Raw genomic sequence first — 19,205 nt, 5'->3', positions numbered from 1 at the left:
GTGATGCCTCTCTGGGATCTTACTTTGGTTCGGGCTTTCCTCATTTGTACTCCCTTTGAGCCAATGCCAGCTCCTTGATGCCTCTTCTGTCACGGAAAACCTTCTTCACCATTACAATAATTTTATCTTTTACCAAGAGTGCCCTCCAGGGTCTCTCCGTTCAGCCTCCCCACACTTCTTTTTTCCCCGACAAATGGGTGTTGAGGACCTGGGCGGCCTTTTTGCCTAAAGTTGTGATGCCTTTTCATGTTGGCCAATCCATCACCCTCCCACTGTTCTCAGCTCCACACCTCGAAAGAGATGGAGAGATTCTGTCAACTAGATCCCAAAAGAGCTTTGAGTATTTATATCAATCGGACCAAAGACCATTGACTAATCACCTTTTGTGGGGTTCTCTGGTGCAATAAAAGGGATGGCATTCCAAAAATGAACTGTGTAAAGGTAGATAGTGCTGTGCCGTAAGATCTGCTATGCAATGACCAAGAAAAAGCTTCCAGAGGGACTGAGGGCTCATTCCAGCAGGGCCAAGGCTGTTACCGCTGCTTCGGTATGCGATGTGGCTACTCTTGAGATGTGACAGCCGCAGCGTGAGTGTCAGTGGATTGACAGCATGTCCGACAGGAAAGACACTTTACATGTTCAGTCCTGCAGGACTTTTTGATCTAAGCCCACTCTGCAGACCCTCTATCTTGGAAGGTATGCTTTGGTATGCATTATAAATGTGAGGAGTCTCCGGTTATAAGTATATATTAGTAGAGCAAAGTATGTACCTACGGTTACTTAAGTTACTATTTTTCTGGTGGATACTCAGATTCTTTACTGCCCTCTCACATCTCCGTTCTGCGGAATTCTAATTTAACCGTCAAAAAGGTCCTAAATTAGCAATGTACACACTGATATCTCCAATTGTTTTGGTTTCCATGTCTGAGGGCACAGAAAAGCTCAAGCAAAAAACTGAAGCTGGCACTGGGGTGGTGCGCATATTCTGCGCGCTCTGTCATTTCCAGAGTGGAACCACACAATGCCACCTCGCGGCACATGGAAGCACTCGTATGTAATCTTGCGGATTCAAGCTGGCTCCTGGAAAATATTCAATATGTGAGGAATTTGCATTTAGATAGAGTATCCACCAGGAAGAGCATTACCACGGGTAACTTATTCTTAGCTCTGAATGTTTGTTGCAGCAGATTCAGTGTCTTTTATGTATCTGAATCCTGACTAGTGATCATTAAAAAAGATAGTTTGGTTGAATTAATTTGTGGAGTTGTTGCATGACCTCTCTTTGTTATTATGCTTTGGTATGATATGTTTGAGATTGGTCTGTATCTTGCTAAGATCTTCCGTTGGTCACTAGTTAGTTTGTTTTTTCTTTGACTTGGAGGGTTTTAGTGTTTAGCATCTGGTGTTGAAACACCTAGAGACTACAAAATCTGCTGAATATCCTCATACATAGCAGTATCTACCTTGCAATATTGCATTGTGTGTGTGTGTGTGTGTGTGTGTGTGTTTTTTTAACAGAATAAATCTTCACTATCATCAGTTTATTTTCCCATTTATCACAATGGCATACCTATCTTTTCAATGTTTTTGTATCCGCTGGGTTCTCTGCTTATAAAAGCAGAAGTGTGTTGAATAGGCAACATTGAGTCAGTTGGTTCATGTCTTTTGCCAACAATGTTATTAGGCAGGATGGCTCTTCCTTTGTGATTAGTCTGGCATTTAATTATTCAGTGGCGCGGAAAGAAGTGTTTTCTGAATGGACATGGTTACTTGATGTGGGTCAAATCAGCTATTTCTGTTCTTCTAAATTTTTGGCTAGCTTAGTAAAGGAGTTGTACTTCATTTTGAATGACAGTATCTGAATCCCTGAAATCTATTAATATTCATGGTGTAGACAACCTTACCTTTTGGTGTCTCGTTAAGAATTTTTAGGTTTTGCCTTGGGCACGGAGCTTTAGCTCCGCCCCCAGGAGAAATCTGTAGTTTTCAGTAAGGGACACTTGAATACGCCCTCTGTTCCATTGGCTAGCTCCATAAATGGAGGCTAGCCATTGGAACAGAGATCTGTCCAAGGCCGGACCAGATTCGGGGGCGTTCCCGAGATTTTTTTCCCTCTCCACCCTTTTTGCCTCGTCATCGGGCGGTGGGCGTGTTCATTTTTTTCTTCTTTCTGCAGCATCCTTCCTCACACCAGCTGGACGGCTCTCCATGTGAGGACGCAGACCTGACCGGCTCTCTACTCCGAGCCGACACATTGGAAGGTGATTTGTTGCCAGTGCCCGTTCCCGCCCCTGCCCCCCCTCCCGCTCTCCGTGTGTTCGTTCCCGCTCCCGCTCTCTGTGTGTTCGTTCCCGCCCCTGCCCCCCCCTCCCCCTCCCGCTATCCGTATGCCCCCAGGAGGGGCATGGGAGGTGAATCTGTCCGTCAACGCGGACCCGTTTTCGTGTTTTCTTCCGTGGGCGTTTTCACTCCAGCTGGGCGTTTTTTTTGCTGTCTGTTTCTTCCGGCCGGCCAATCCCTGTGCGGCCGGCCGGAAGTCCCGCCCCCCGCAGCCCGGGAGACAGGAGAACAACCATGGCAGGCGCTCTGCCGGGCTCCCGTGAGCTGAGGGAGCCCGGCGGCATCCGAGGCGGGAGAGCCCTGCAGCACCACCACGCCGCCCGCAGTGAGTAGTGCCTCGGCTAATTGGTGGCTGTGAGTATACCAAAATTAACAGGAAGCCACAACATGGGCTTGAGGTTATGCCTCTAGTGTACGCCGGGAAACGTCGGAGGTGGGCAGAGACAGAAGAGCTTCTGCCTCTTCCGGTGGGCCTATCCGTGCTCACCCCTCCCCGCTGCAGCCAGGGCGGGCCTGGGGACGCTCCTTCCTTTCCTCCTCCCCCTGGCCCGAGTGTGCGCTGCCAGCGGCAGGAGGAGCTGCAGCATGGCGGCCGTGGAGAGCAGCCGAGTGTGTGAGACACAGGGCTGCTGCAGCCAGGCCAAGCTGCAGTGCCCCACCTGCATCAAGCTGGGCATCCAAGGGTCCTACTTCTGCTCGCAGGTAGGGGAGGGGACGGCGCCGGGCCTGTGGGGAGCAGTCGGGTGCGCAGGTGAAGCCCAAGCGCCGGCACTCACGCTGCCAGCAGCGAACACCCTGCCGGGGTCTGCTCTGGATGAGGCGCCTGGGCAGGGAGCGTGCCTCTCCTGGGTAAGAGGGCGGTACCAGCCCCACTTTGAACCGGGTGCCGCTCCTGTGCAGGTGCAGAGGGGCCTAACCCTGTCCGCCGTAGCTGTGTCTGGAATGAGTGTCAGCATGTTTTTATGTAGCGCGTACTACCCCAGACAAGGCGTTGAAATACGGGGTTTGACAGTGCAGCCCTGTACCGTTTGCGAGTGGCACATAAGCTCGCCCTTCGCCTTAATCTTTCTTAAAATGTAGATTGGTTTCACAATTTTCTTTTAGGATGTGCTGCACGTCTCCGGTTCTCCATCTTTTTACAACTATGCCCTGCTCGCCGCGCCGGGTTGCCTTAATCTCCGCTTTCTGCGAGTCAGTCAGTCAGTCTGTCTGCACGTGGGCCCCATGCATTTTTTTTCCTCTACATTTCCTGACGTTTTTCCTACCATTCGTATTCTTTCATTTCCATTGTATTTCAAAATGACCTTGCCCTCAAAATAATTTGATATGTTGTACTGTTATGCGGGGGTACTTTATTTTTTATTGTCCCTATCCCTAGTCGTTTCCGTTACCCACAGGGATGCTCTGTGCCACCGGAATCATTACGAATATCTTTTGGTCAGCAGCACCAGTATGTAAATACAGGGGCATTTAGGGGCACACGTGTCTTACTCCCCTCATCGTAAAACATGTTTTGCACAGGTAATAATTAAGAAAATACATTGCCTGGGTAGATGCCCCACGTCTTAGGAAATGTGCATTGGTTAGGGGGGTTGTTGCACCCTGGGTGGAAGTGTTCCCTCGTCTCTCCAGGGAGCTTGTTGTACTATGTTTTTGTACTCGCAAGTGCTCAGCTTAGGCTCATCTGTGTGTATTTTTGTTGTCTGTGTGTTTGTTTCGTGGCAGACAGCTCAGGTTCATTGGTAAACTCTTGAACCCGGAACTAAGTGTCTGTCGGCTTCACCAGACGTTCAGCATCTCTTATTTGCAAAGTGTGTTTGTGTGCGTGTGAACAAGTTAACAGGAGTTTAGTGCTTGCATGTTTGTGGCCTGTCTACCTTCCAGTTTTACATTTTTTTTCTAGACGCGGCCCTTCAAATGGCAGAAACTGCCCTGGGAAATCTCGACACTTGCATTTGGGAAGCCTTTGCTTTCTACCAGTCTTGTTTTTGTGGGAGCGAGAAAGGGATACGTTTAAGGAGTGTATCTTTTGCCCCCAAGTGACATGCATTTTGCTCATCACTGGGCATTCTATATTTTGAGCTACGTGGTTGAGGAAATCTAACAAGTTCAACAGTTCTCTCGCAAGTAGGAACCCTACTATCTTTCCTAGAAGGGGGGGATGGCGGAACTTTCAGTGGTCCAAATTGTGTCTTTCAGAGCGCGGGATGGCTTTGTGGCAGAGTGTGGTCAGAGGGCCAGTAATAAGTTTGCACCTTCCGGTGGGTCTGACTAGGGGCTGCAGCGGATGCTTCTGCGAGCCCGTGGCACATGGCGTGGCTAGTAAGCCCTGTCATTCTGTTTGATGCACTCGTATTCAATGCATCCTTTATTCGCCCTGTGTTTGGTGCGGGTTGAAACTTCTGTCTGTGTGGGCAGCTGTACGTTTGGGCATGTTTGGTGGACAGGGCTGTTTGAACATTACATCCTCAGCGAGGCACCAACAGTCTTGTGTTTGAGGCCTTCGGCCTCCACTTGGTTGTTTAAGGCTGTTGTAGGCTGGGAGGTGCTTGCTGGGGGTTTCTGTCTGAAGGCTGGGGGTTTCTGTCTGAAGGCTGGGGGTTTCTGTCTGAAGGCTGGGGGTGCTTTCTGAAAGCTGGGGGTGCTTTCTGAAGGCTGGGAGGTGATGTCTGAGGCTGGGAGGTGCTGGCTGGGGGTGCTGTCTGAAGGCTGGGGGTGCTTTCTGAAGTCTAGCTGGTGTTTCCCAGAGAAACATATACATGATGCTTGTGAGACGGAAGGCTGTGCCCCATTAAAACAGTTACCAGCAGTCTCTGCCCTTGTGTCCTTGTATGGCGAAAAACTACTTTAATTATACCTGGGTCGGAAAATGCATAAAACCTCATGTGTGAAGGTGCCTTTAGTCCAGGCTTGTCAGAAGTGTTTGTGGGGCTTAATTGAAAAAAACGAATGTGTAAGTCCAAGTTATTCAGTTTATGCAAGGTGCCAAGAGCACCTCAATGAGAGCTAAAATGATGCAGTGTGTGGGGGGGCTCGCAGTGTGTGGGGGGCTCTGTGTGGGTGTGTGTGTGGGGGGGCTCTGTGTGGGGGTGTGTGTGGTGGGCTCTGTGTGGGTGTGTGTGTGGAGGGCTCTGTGTGTGTGTGTGTGTGTGTGTGTGTGTGGAGGGGGCTCTCCGTGGGTGTTTGTGTGTGGCATTTGCGAGAGATTAAGCTATTGGCATTGTAAATGACAATGCCATTTATTTATGTTAAAAAAAAACATAAATAAAAATGTCAAGAGCAATGCCAATAGCTCTAACTTTAACAAAGGCAAAACCATTGCATTGTAAATGCTTGTTTTCTTCTTGAAAGCATTGGGACATGTTTACCTTACATGCTCCTTGTTTCATCCACACTATTAAGGTGCAGTGGTTTCTGATGGACCTGCATTTTAGGAGAACAGTGTATAGAGCAGCTGAACGGAGAGTCAAAATGCAGTTATTGTCTCACTTCACTGGCAAGTTGAAACCTGTGAACAATAGATGATAATTTCAAGATAGATATTGACATGTTCTTTGCTTCAGTTGCTTGTCCCCAAGATGATTGTACTTTGATGAATGCTGCTGCATCTGTTCCTCTGAGACAAACATGTTCTCTAGACATTTTCACTATGTACCCTCTGAGTCGTAATCAAATGTGACATGTTCTTCTATATGGAGAAACTGTATTACTAAGCGGTCTCCTTGTAGAATGATCGCATCTGTGATTCAAATGTATTCTGTGCAAGAACAGAAGTAGCACTATATTTCTTCTTCAAATGTTAGTCCCTTATTGGATACGCTGGGCTCTGATACTAAAATTCTAAAGCGCAGGTTGTGAGTTGTGTGCATCTGAACCTAAAATGTTTCTTCTTTATTGTGGCTCACAAGTCCTAAATCTCAGCATGAGTAGGTTTATTTCTATTCATGCTAAGTTTTGCAACCACAAACATGACCGCTAAAGGCCTCCCGTGTAACCACCGGCAAAGTTGTGAAAATGTTATTGGTGTCCCGTAACCTCTTCCTACGTCTTGTCCAGTACCTGGGTGTGGATATTTGTATAATCTCGCCTATCCTTTTTACTGTACATAATGTCTTTTACATGGGAAACCTGATATACAAATGCATTTTCCCCTTACCCTACATTTTTGTATGGAAATGTGTACCATAATTCTCTATTATCACATATACTGTTAAATGAGGAACAAAAGGCTTTTCTAGAACGCAATTCACCATGAAGCGGAGCACAGGTTAATAATTACATGTCTCTAGTTTCTTAACATTGACTAGATTTTATAGAACACAATTAATGTCAAAGCATTTTTACCCTTTCCTTTTATGGTAACACCTATTTTACTTGAAATGTCTATCTTTGGTCTGCACACCCTGTTAAAATGTTGCTGGTCTTATTCAGATTTTGTGAATCACATATTCCTAGTTTCATTTGGTGCGAGATTGAACTGTATGTATATGTGATAAAGTTGATAACCATTCACCTGACACTCCCCTTGAAACACCCCCGAAGTGGCACTCGTTAGAATGTTTGTAACTGGCATTTCAACTGCTAGTTCGCAGATCCTAATTCTGCAAATCTTAACTTTGTAGATCCTAATTTTGTGAAATGCAATCAGGGATTTACAAGTGTTGAGTCTACTTTATATGTGGGTAAGTTTGACTTACACACTTAAAGGTTTTAGTGACGCAAACCTTTGCTGTCAGCCTGTTAATCCCCAAAGAGTGAGAGGTTTTTCTTGCTTAGTTTGTGGGATGTCTGTGTTCCATGTCCCTGAAAGGGACACAGAGTGTTAACACTGTGTGGCACTTTTGTTGTGATGTAGTTCTAAAGCACTGTTGTCAGTGATGCTCAGCTTCAAATAAGATTCAGAACTAAATGCTGTAGACTAGGGTTCTCCAACCTTTTCAATAACTAGAGTTACTAATGTTCAATTAAAATTATCCTTAGCTTCTAGTATTATTAGCCCTGTAATTGCGACCACATCAGACACCATTGTTTTAGTGACACGCTTTGTCAGAGTACCAGCAGAGTTCGCTTAGTGCATCAGGTAGGGTTGTCAGCAGTAACCTAAAAAAGGATTCATCTATTTGGAATCCCTTTGGTAATACATATTTGCCATTGCCGCAATGTTCGCTGCACCAAGGTAATAATATTAGTAATAGGTTGCCCCACACTACGTGATTTATCACTCCGCTTTAAAATATACCAATTTTCTCCATGCATCATCTTATGAATTCTGGAAATACACACATTTTCTTCTGGAATATACACATTTAAATTTTCTTATAAATCTATTAATTCATCCAAGACAAAGCTTCTTATTTAGTAGCCTGGGTTGCACACAGGAGAGCTCCTTAAAGGTACTTGGGGAGCTACCAATAGCTCACAAGCTACTCGTTGGAGACACCTACTTCTTTCTTTTGCTCATTGTTATCCAACTTTCTTCCTTTGACTGCAGTTAACGGAGTATCCTTCAAACTATTTTGTTTTAAAATCTTTATTTTTGAAATGTTATGCTGTTAAACAAACAACATCAGAATATCAGATTCATTCATCACATTGCGTTGTGCACATAGTTATTGAACATCAGAGAAAAGCACAATGCGTGTAATAATAAGGCAGTGGGACGAAAACCGGTCCATCCATTTAGCAGCGGTTGTAGAGAAGGCAGCCCATCCTGTAAGGGGGCGTCTCAATAACCCAACGTCAATGACACCAGATGATCCTCCGCTATCAGCACAGTACATCAGAGCTTGAATATGCAATATCATCATCCTCAACAGAAGTATATAATATATCAGCAATATAGTAGGGCCAGCATCAAATGCACAGTTGCATAATTCTGCAATAGCGGCAACTTCTAAGTAGGCACCCCTTCTATCCCTAATAGAGCTCTACATAGGGAGGTCATTCGACCCCGGGGCATCACACTCTGTGACCTTCACGTCCGTTCTCTCCTCATCACTCATCAAATACATCTGCAAAGGGCCCCACATATCCCTCGGCCTAGAGGACATTGGCAACAGATCTGCATACGCAGCAGATTGCTCCTGGCAGTATATAAGATCATGCAGCCAATCCTTGAACTTCCGAGCTCTCCCTCACCTACAAGCAATTCTATGTTTCGCCATCAAAAGAGCAATATCGACAAATTTCCTTGCCTGTTTAGGAATATGCATAGTGTATCCCAGCAGCATCATTAAGGGGTCCATTTCAAGAGTAGCGCCCATCATCCGTTCAAGTGCCTTATGAACTTTGGACCAATACTCGTGCACAGCCGGACATTCCCATGCCAGATGCATGAATCCTGCCTCAGACCTCTTGCACCTAGCACACCTGTCATTGTCCGATAAGTGAAAGCGGTATTTCTTAGCAGGAGTATAATATATACGCTGCAGGAACTTGTAGTGTATGACTTTAAATCTGCAGCTAGCTGTTATATTTTGAGTGATACTGCAGCAATATCTCCATTGTTCATCGGATATCTCCTGCCCCAGGTCTGCCGACCACTGGGTACGAGCGGAGCTATCAATGCCTGCCCTGTATTCCCTGATTGTTTTGTATAATTTCGACACTAAGTGTTTCCCATCAGGGGAGCTTAGGAGAAGGTGTAACGGCGCAAAGGTCTCCGGTTCCGAAGGGAACTCTGGAAGTACCATCCGCATCCCCTTACGGAGACAAACGTACAAGAAAATCTCCAGGGGTGTGGGGTGAATATCATGAAATAAATGCTCCCGCGTCCAAAACTGACCACCAGAGAAGAGGTCTCCCCTCGTAGTAATCAGTAGTCGTTTACAAAGGGTCCAAAATCCCTTCTCCTGCAGTACGATAATGCTAGGGTGATATGCGAGGGGCAAGCGTGGCGAGCACAATAATTGCACTCCCAGGATGCGCTCTATACGCCTCCAAGCGTCTACTGTACAGGTGACCGTCGTAAAGGGAGTCTCCACAGCTCCCAATGGACCATGGACCACTCCGACTAGGGGGAGCGGGCGGGCCACCCAATCCTCCACAGCCAGCTGAGGTATTAATTGTGTAGGCGACATCCAGTGATATGCGTAATGAGCCTGTGCACTCAAATAATAAGTCTCAAAGTCAGGAATATAGAATCTGCCTTTATCATACGGTTGTGTGATAATTGCCCACCGAAGGTGGGGCTGTCTGCCACCCCACATCAGCCGGAGCAACGCAGAACGTAGTGTCTTACAAAAAGAAGGCACCAGGATAATAAGGGATGTTGAGAAACAAATATAAAAATTGGGGTAGTACCACCATTTTCACAAGAGACGCTCTACCTGCCAGCGATAGTTGGTAATGATAGCCATCGGGTGACTCTAGCCTCTAATTTAGTAACTGCAGTCGTAAGGGGGAAGAATTGTGATTTTCCCCAGTTGATATTAACCCCTGAGAGTCGTCCGAACACCAAGAACTCTCTAAGTAGAGGGTTTAGATTGTGCTCTGGGTCCCTCACATACAACGTTATGTCGTCCGCATATAGCGATATCAACCATTGTCGCTGATAACACCGGAATGCTTTGTCATTATGAAGCTGGCTTAGACTGGCCGCTAGTGGCTCGATCCCCATTGCAAAAAGCAATGGTGAGAGGGGGCATCCTTGGCATGTGCCTCTGGTAAGTTCCATAGCCGAAGACATATGCCCATTGATTAATATTTTAACTTTCGGTTTATAATACAACAATTTGAGCCATGTCACAAACCTGGGCGGAAACCCCATCCGCTGCAGCACTTTAAATAAATAGCTCCATTTTACAGAGTCGAATGCTTTCGCGGCATCCAAAAAAACTGCCGCAACCGGGAAGTCAGGCGCGACCGTCTGTATCAAGGAGAATAGGGTGCGTAAATTGTGAGTCGTAGAGCGCCCTGGGACGAATCCCAATTGATCCGGGAGGGCTATCTTATCCATCAATAATGTTAACCGGGTGGCCAAGACTTTCGCAAGAATTTTAGTGTCACAATTAATAAGCGATAGAGGACTATAAGAGTCCGGCTTCTGAGGGGGTTTTCCAGGTTTCAGCAGTGATGTAATGATCACTTCTCGCATCGAGGAGGGCAAAACCCCTGCCTCCATAGATTCCCCAAATAGTTCGCGTAGCACCAGCGCCATGATATCCACATAGCATTTATAAAATTCCGCTGGCATGCCATCTAGCCCCGGCGCTTTCCCATTTTGCAAGGACATTATTGCTTCCCCAATCTCTTCCGTCTCTAATGGAGCGCCTAGGAACTGCCTATGTACATCGCTTAACCAGCAGAGTGCCACATCCCCTAGGAAATCCACTATGTCTGCTTCGCCTGTCTCTTGTGTAGTATACAAAGTTTCATAATGCGCCTTAAAAACAGGTAATTTCCCCTCTGTCATACTTAAACCTGCTCTCTTGTGTTTCTATCTCCAGAACGGTATCGGTGAATCTGGGGTGCCTAGTAATCTCTGCTAGCGCCCTCCCCGGGCTTTCCCCTTCTCCATACCTGCGTGCCACCCAATGTCGCTCTCTAAATTTAGCTTCCCTGGCGGCCTCCTCCTCATATGCAGGCAACTTATCTCTAAATTCACTCCGCAGTGTCCTCCCTACGCCTCCCACCATACGATCTTCGAGTGCCTTCAAATCGCGTACCAGAGCATTCAATGTACGTCTGATATCCCTCAGAACCCCAAAACCTTTAGAGATGCAGTAGCCGCGAATAGTGACTTTAAATGCTTCCCAAATAACTTCAACGCTATCCACAGATCCCTTGTTCCTCATGAAAAAATCCTCAATCTCCTCCTTTAACTCCATGCGAAACACCAAATCCAGTAGTGCCCTCGGTTGTAACCTCCATGCAGGCCTATCAAGTCCAGGTATCTTGAGTGTGAGTTTCACTGGACAGTGGTCGGAATACATGCGGGTTGTGCACCTTCCCCGCAACACCCCTTCCATCATCCCCCTAGACAGCAAACAATAGTCTAGTCGCGCCCATGACCCAGTATAAGATGTAAAGTGTGTTCCTTCCCTATCATGTGGGTGCAGCCTCCTCCAAGCATCCACCAAGTCACCTTCCACAATTAAGTCAACCAGCACCTCCCGGGATCTATTATGATAATGCACAGTACCCTCCATCCTATCCATTGCAGGGACCAGGCTGACATTAAAATCACCCCCCCCCATATTATGTGCTGAGATCCTATGTTAACTATTTTCCCCCACAACAGAGCAAATAAATTCGGGGTGTCTACATTAGGCGAATAGCAATTGGCAAGCATAATCGTGTCTCTGCCCAACCTCCCCCAGACAATGACGTATCTTCCCTGTGGATCAGATAAAGATCCCACCTGTGCAAATGGAACGCCCTGTTTAAACAATATAGCAGCCCCTCTAGCGTAGAAGGAATAAGAGGAGAATATACGGGTCGATGCCCACCGAGCAGCAAAGGTACTCTGTGAGTGAGGATGTAGGTACGTCTCTTGCACCATCACTATCTGAATCTGCTGTCTATTTAAGTATGCCAGCACCTGCCTGCATTTGCGTGCATCATTCAGCCCCTCACATTCCAAGACAGGATAGTCAAATCAGAGTCCTTGTCCTGTCCCGCCATACCACCCCTCTACATCATATAAACGAAACTGCCTCCGAAAAAGACGCATCCAATACTGAGCCCATACATGCACTATCTCTCCGTCTGCGTTACCTTTCACCATTTCTCCACACCACATGCAACACAGCAATAGTAACCAGTGGTATCTAAGATTGTACAATTGTTCCTCAAACATTTCCAACACCCAAACTTCCCCGCAGGCCCCCCGTCATCCCCCTCCTCCCCCTATTTACCCCGACCTCAAAGAGGCAAACCTTGTCTGCCCAGGCATCGTACCACCAGACCTACCCGTTAGCCCTCCCCCCCCACCCACTGAAGCAACCCAATCTTGCCAGAACTCTCTCCCCTCCCACCCTCCTGTCTCCCCGCAAACACCCCCAACAACCAATAGATATAGTCCAACATAGGGGAACACCCTCTGGGGGACACCTCTAGTCAGCTACACAGCCACTCCTCCTCCCGTAAGCCCCTCAAACTATACAGCCACTGGGCTCTATCAGGTGGGAGGAGCGGGGCCTGGAGTACATTACCACCGGTACAACCGTTTCTGTCTTTAGTGTTCTGCAACTCGGTTGCCTGCAATCACTCCGCCTCTCCAAGTGGATCCTTATGAGCAGCATCAAGTGTACAAATCAGTCCCTCAAGGCCAGACACATCACGATTCCTCATCAGTTTCCTGTGCTTTGGCTTGTTGCGCAGGCCCCCTTCCACCACCACTTTGAGGTGCCCGCTTCACTGTACGAAGAAAGTCCTCAATTTGTTGCGGATTTGTAAAAAATCTCTGCTTTCCTTGATGTGTCACCCTAAGTTTCGCGGGGTACAGCAATGCAGAGTCAATCTGTGCCGCGCGGAGTTTCTTCTTTACATCTAGAAATTTGCACCGTTCCTCCTGCACAATCTGGGTGAAGTCCGGATAAATCAAAAATGAGACTCCGTTGTACGTTAAGTTCTGCTTGGTTCTTGCCGCGCGCAAGGCCACGTCGCGGTCGCGATAATTAAATAGGCGCCCAATTATGGGTCTTAGCGGGTTCCCTGGCGGCGGCCTAGGGCCCAGTGATCTGTGGGCCCGCTCTACAATAAATTGCGTAGAAAAGGCTTCAGGTCCGATGGCAGACAAGAGTAGTTTTTCCACATATTCTTCCTTGCGCCCAGTGTTTGTGGATTCCGGAACCCCCGTCACGCGGATGTTACGCCTACTGTGGGCTTCCAAGTCCTCATTCTTACCTTCTATGACTCTGAGGAGCTTGTCCATCCTCGCGAGCTGCGTCGTGTGACTAGCAGTAGTATCATTTTTTTCGAAATTCGCCTCAGTTTCTGTAATACGTCTATTCTGGACGACATCCGGTCCACCTTGTCCACTACTGTGGTGAATCCCTGCCTCATCTCCTGTAACAGTTGATGCATGTCCATTTCCCTGGAGGGCGTACCCTCGCCCATCGCATCAGATTTACTCGGTTCGCCGTCCTCCGTGGCAGGCCTGTTTGCCTTCTTCGCAGCGTCGAAATTGAGTTTTGGGTGTTGAGTGTCTGGTTTACCTATGATAACACCAAGCCAGGGAGTCCGGGTCTATCACTGCTTCGCAAAGACTACTGCTCTCTGGGTCCTCACAGTATCCTCCACTCTCCGCTCTATGGCAGTTCAAATAATGCCTCCTGCACTCAATGGTACAAGTTCAGTCAGCTCATATCTCGCTGGGCCCCCTTCTCTGCTAGCTAGTATCGGGGGTCCCATCAGGCATGTATATTCAGTACCCAGAGAGTCTCCCCCACCTGCCTTCTCGGAGACGGCCAGCACCAGCTCGATGAGGAATGAAACTCCCAAAAGGTCCTCACGTCGTTCTCCACAGCCCTTGCCAGGACCCTCACTGACCAGGTACTCTCCACAGCATGCATCCGATCAGCAGCGCACTCACTGTGCGGGACCTATGCCCTCCACAGTGTGTCGCCCATGTATGTCCCTTATCGGTATTGCGCTGTCAATGTTAACCGCCACCTGGCCCCACTATCACCAGGCCTCCACACGATAGATGCTCAGCCCGGCAGTCCTGCAGGGCGCTCCGCGCCGCGAGTGCCCGCCTCAGTGCGCCCCAGTGGGGGGGGGGGGGGTCAGATAATCACTTTCTGTTCTTAAAATTCCGCCTCCTTGCTAGATTCCAGATGCCGCGCAGCGTTCACGAGCTTGGTCCTCCGTGCATTCGATGTGCACCGGCCGTCCGGAGACCGCAGCCCTCCTTTTCACCGCCCGTTTGCACCGCGGTATTTCCTCGCTCCCTGCCGTCTGTAGTAGAGCACCCTCCTTGCAGCACTGCCCCGCAGTCCCAGGCAGGCCAGTACCTTTCAGCCGACACCGGCAGCCGGCCTCACAACCGCGTCTAACTCTTCACGCCTGACGCAACCTACCTCCCTCATGGCAAGCCGCAGCCTTTCCTGCGTCCCGCTGGCGCACCTGCCGCTCCTCACTCTCCCAGCGTCAGTCTCGAGCAGTTCATCTAGGTGCCAATTCTGGGGTATACAGCATCGGATCGCCACAGGATTTTCACCGAGGCAGGAGCACAGGTCCCTCCACACTTCAGCTAACTTTTTTGCCGTTTAATACACCGGTTGACCAGGATTAATGAAGGATCTTCGGTCCAGGCCGGGAGCCTCACCAAAGCGCGGCCATTACGCTTGTGCGCCCTCTAGCGCCCCCGAGTATCCTTCAAACTATTACCTCACTCCCTCCCATCCCCAGGTATATTTAGTAATTTATTTATATAGATCTGTATGTCTTACCAAAGCATCTTGAAGTGATCATTTGTTAACCGGTGCATGAATGAAGACTTTGTATTTCAGTTTTGTTAGTTGATAGGTATTTGAAATAGCCTTAATTGTTTGATACATTATGCAACAATGAAGAATTGATTAGTGACCCATAAAGTTTCAAAGTGTCTTCTCTTACTGTGATTCTGTCAAAGTGCCTGGTAAGTGTTTCTTATTACAACTTTCTATTTCAGCAGTCAATGGTGAACAGGAAAGTAGAATACAGAAAGGAAACGGCTATTTTCAAGTGCCACCGCATACACCTGTTATTTTTGGTGAGGCTGGAGGACGCACACTATTCAGGTACTGAAATGCACAGGCACTGTCCAGCTTTTCGTAGTGCTGTAGTAGTGAAGAATTTTCTGTATTTTATCACACCATTACCTAGGTCATGATGGCTGGCTAGGACAAGGTTGAGAGTAGCGTTGAGGCATATCTTGTTGCTGGAGGAGAGTACTGGGGTCATGTTGCCAGGATGGCAACAGTGCATATCTGGATTTTTTTATGCTGTGGAATGTGAAGGCATAACAGGTGTAAAACACTGTCATCTAAGGCTTTCCCATTTGGCTACAGACTATATGGTGATTAGGGGTAAGGCTGAGCCTTGGATAAATGTTTTTTTTGTCAAAGAAATTGAAAGCCTGCCCTGCTCCAAATAAAGCTGCGTGTGACCTAATTTTTAATATAGCTTTCTTATTCCACCATTGTTTTTTTTTTTAATTCTTTTTATTAAATACAATAGGCACATTTACAAAATTCAAGTTGTTCATATACGTACATCACACGTTAAGTATCTTGGTCTCTGATCAGTACATCTGTAGATGCATGTTAACTTCACATACAAATCAATACATATTTTTAGCATCGATAATATTATTGACAGTTCTGGTTCAGGAGGGAATGTTGGCATTTCACATATTCCTCCTCTGTAAGTGTTCCATCCACCCCACAGTCTAATCCATTTTTTGGGGCAACCCCTTTGTATATATACAGTTCTTACTGCCACCATGGCCTGTCCATATCTTTGCACCAGTTCGCATATGTCGACGCTGTCGCCCCTCCCCTGTGTTGAGCAATACTTAGCCTGCATCATTCCCAGCGTCGCCCATGTCTGTGCCGTAGAGTTAAGATCTGTTGCTTCCCAGATATTTAGGAGACCTCACTTAGGGTCAGGGGGGAACTGCTTTTCCGCTAACCCTAGTAATGGTGCACATGACAGTTTTCCAGTATAACTGTATAATTGGACACTCCCAGAGTGTGTGAAAGAATGTACTGATCTCCCCACATTGTCGCAGGCAGAGCTGGGTATGAGCTTTTCTTATTTTGTAAAGCGTGGTTCTTGAATAGTATACTCTGTGAGGTGTTTTGAGCTGTATTAACCGCAGCTTAGAAGTGATCGCAACTTCTCTGGGTGACACTAGCGCTTCCTGCCAGTAGGTGTCGTCCAGTTTTTCCAACCCCCCTCCCATTTGTCCCTGAGCCGTTGCATAGGATCAGGCATATTGTTGATCTTACGGTATGTCATGGAGATCTCCTTTGTGGTCATATTGTCCGTTAGCAGTCTATCCTCCAACGGTGAGGCCTTGGGGGGGGGGGGCCTCTAGGGTGTGTTTAATCTGATGGTATCGGAATAGTTATGTTGTTGCCATCTCATACTGTTGCTGAAGCTGCTCAAAGGGTATCATTGTACCCTGTATCCAGAGGTCACCAGTAGCCAATTGGGAGTGTAGTCACCATGTCCAGTTTAGGGAAGAAGCACAGACACTGGGGTCCTGATTAGCAGGATCCCAGTCGGACTAGTCAGTAAATCATAATGACACCAGCAAAAAGTGGGGTGACCATGAAATCAGATCCTTCTTTCCTGCAAGGCTATATTGGGAAGACGGGCTCCTGTTCTGAGTGTAGAGACCCCAAGCCTGGTGCCACCAGGGGGATGGTAATACCTCAGAAGTTCAGGGGTTTTCTTCTATCACTGGCACATGACATCCCCCTTGCAGTACATCTTTGGCAAAGCAAGACTTTGCACAGGCTTGTCCCTCATTTTCACTGGACCCATGTGTCTGAAGACACAAAGGAGTTTTGTCGCTCCGGTGTCACTTGACAAGCCAGTGGTAAGTCAGGTGGCACTACAAAGGCCCCTTAATTCCACTTCCAGTGGTTTGGGTTCCCTTTGAGGGGGTAGGGATAGACATCATTGGTGCCTTAAACCCTCCAACAGCATCTGGACACAGTTACATCCTAATAGTGGTGTACCATGCCACTAGGTATTCAGAGGCCATTCCACTTAGGACCACTACAGCTCCTGTAGTGGCTGGCGCACAGTGGGTTTCCCAAAGAAGTTCTAAAAAGACTAAGGTACAAATTTCATGTGTAGTTATATTACTGCCATGTGGAAAGAATGTGGAGGAAACTATAAGTTTACCACACCCTACCATCCACAGTGCAATGGGCTTGTTGAAAGCTTCAACAAGACCCTCAAGGGTATGGTCATGGGGCTTCCAAAAAAGCTCAGGCGATAACGAGATGTGTTACTACCCTGATTTCTCATTGCCTACAGAGAGGTTCCTCAGAAGGGGATTCGCAACAACCCATTTGAACTTCTGTTTGGACATCCAGTTAGTTGTCAATTGTGTCTGCAGCCCATGAGAGACCCCTGGTGTACCTATGCCCTGGGTACCTTAGTACCATATACTAGGCACTTAGAAGGGTACTCCAGTAGCCAGTCGGGAAGGTTCCAAAGTACTTACCATAGTCAATTTTAAGGAGAGAGCACAATGACGGAGGGCCTGATTAGCAGAATCCCATATAGACTAGTCAGAAAACCAAATGACACCAGCAAAAAGTGGGGGTAACGATGAAGTAGATCCTACTTTTCTACAACAAGCTTCCCTTGTATCGACTTATATATAGCGTTTTCCTGGCCGCTATGGGATTTTTGTGCTCTCCGGTAAATTCTAGTAGTCTGTTCTGCATGGAATCTAGCACCTCCCTGTGAAACAGAAGGGGAGGGTTTGAGAGATGTACAGCAACCTGAGTAGGACGTTCATTTTTAGGTCGAGCATTTGAGACCTATTGTAATTTCTTATGTTGAGTTAAAGCCATCCCCCAGCTTTTGATTTGTTTGCGTCAGTGTCCTTCAAAAATCCTTGCTTGCCAGTGGTCAGTCCTGCCGCTTTGTACCTCCTTTCTCTCTACCGTTCCTCCCATGCAGCATGGACTAACCACTGTCTCATTCCATTATGGTTCTTTATCTGTTCTCTGGGGGGACTCCTTTCTTGGCTACCTGCTCTGTTGGTGTTTGTCTGTGTTCAACTTAACCACCCAAGCTGCCTACATTAAAATAAAAAAGCATTCTTCCTCCCACTCCTCTTAACACCACAGTTGTTTAACTACTGCCTCCCCTGCCTCCCACTTGGTTTCTTGTTAATAATTGTCGACCTTATCTATCAAAATTATCAATCAGCACTGCTAGCATTTCACCAGCCCTATGCTGGTTTCGTTTTTTGTGTATTTCCTGGCTCCACTTTCTCTGCTCTCCCTCCCCCCTCCTAATCAGTGATGTGGCTTCAGCCGCCTCACAGCAGAGCCAGGCCTCAGAGCAAGGGGCACTGCTGTCTGTGCCTGCCCTGCTCCTTGCAGCTCTCCTGGCCGTGGATTGGCTCAGGTTTCTACAGAGAATGGCTGCTGTTTTTGCTTTTACCATCTCTCTCCCCTAGCTCCTCCACCCCACTCTCTCTGCTGTCCCTCTTCCCTCCCTTCCAAACATTCATGAGGCTCTCTCAGGCAGTTCCACATAATTGATTCCAAAAGCTTGTTATGTAAAGTAACTAAATTTGTGGTACTTTTTCCTCTTTAAAATATAAACTTCAAGCATCAAGTACATTAAGAAAATAATTCAAAAATAAAATAGAACTGTTTATGGAGACATTTGGTCACACTAAGAAATGTCTGGAAGACCAACAGAGCGGTCACAGACGATGAGATAAAGGGGTCGTCAAACTTCCGTAGCACTGCTAAGACAGGATGTGCAGGTGACAAACCACTGCTGACTTCAATGCTTGCACTGATCAGTGTCATAAGTCAATATCCAGTATTACCGGTAACCATTGCAGCCTTGAAAATCTCGATAGGTTATTTGTCACCAAAAATATCGATACAGCACCGGAAAATAATGGCCCATTGCAAACATCAAACGGGTGTCTTCAAATATCATTGGGCAGGAGACTGAAGAGTAACTGAGCCCAGCTTAGCCTGCCCTTTATTGTTTGCTATATTTACTTTTTGGAGTTTCATTACATACTTCTTAGTACCTGGGACTACTTTTGAAAAGTGCGTCTTTTTTCTGGGGGAAGACTTCTGTTTTCTATATTAGTAGGTCTGCAGTATTTCAACTGAGGCTGTGAGCTTTGTGTGGGGAGAGCATAGCAAGTTAAGATTTGCCCA

General features: G+C 47.2%; 1 protein-coding gene across 1 annotated transcript in view; it reads left to right on the top strand.

Moving 5' to 3' along the window:
* Nucleotides 1–19,205, top strand: part of WDR48 (WD repeat domain 48) — a 535,194-nt gene that overhangs the window by 377,869 nt on the left and 138,120 nt on the right. Inside the window, exon 15 of the mRNA XM_086941452.1 lies at nucleotides 14,957–15,065. Within this exon, the coding sequence (XP_086797578.1) occupies nucleotides 14,957–15,065 (109 nt within the window). The remainder of the gene's footprint in view (nucleotides 1–14,956; nucleotides 15,066–19,205) is intronic.

This window comes from Lissotriton vulgaris, chromosome 10 (assembly GCF_964263255.1).
Source record: "Lissotriton vulgaris chromosome 10, aLisVul1.2, whole genome shotgun sequence".
NCBI lineage: Eukaryota > Metazoa > Chordata > Amphibia > Caudata > Salamandridae > Lissotriton > Lissotriton vulgaris.
The sequence above is the reverse complement of the archived record's forward strand: the minus strand, read 5'-3'. Positions and strand labels throughout refer to the sequence as shown.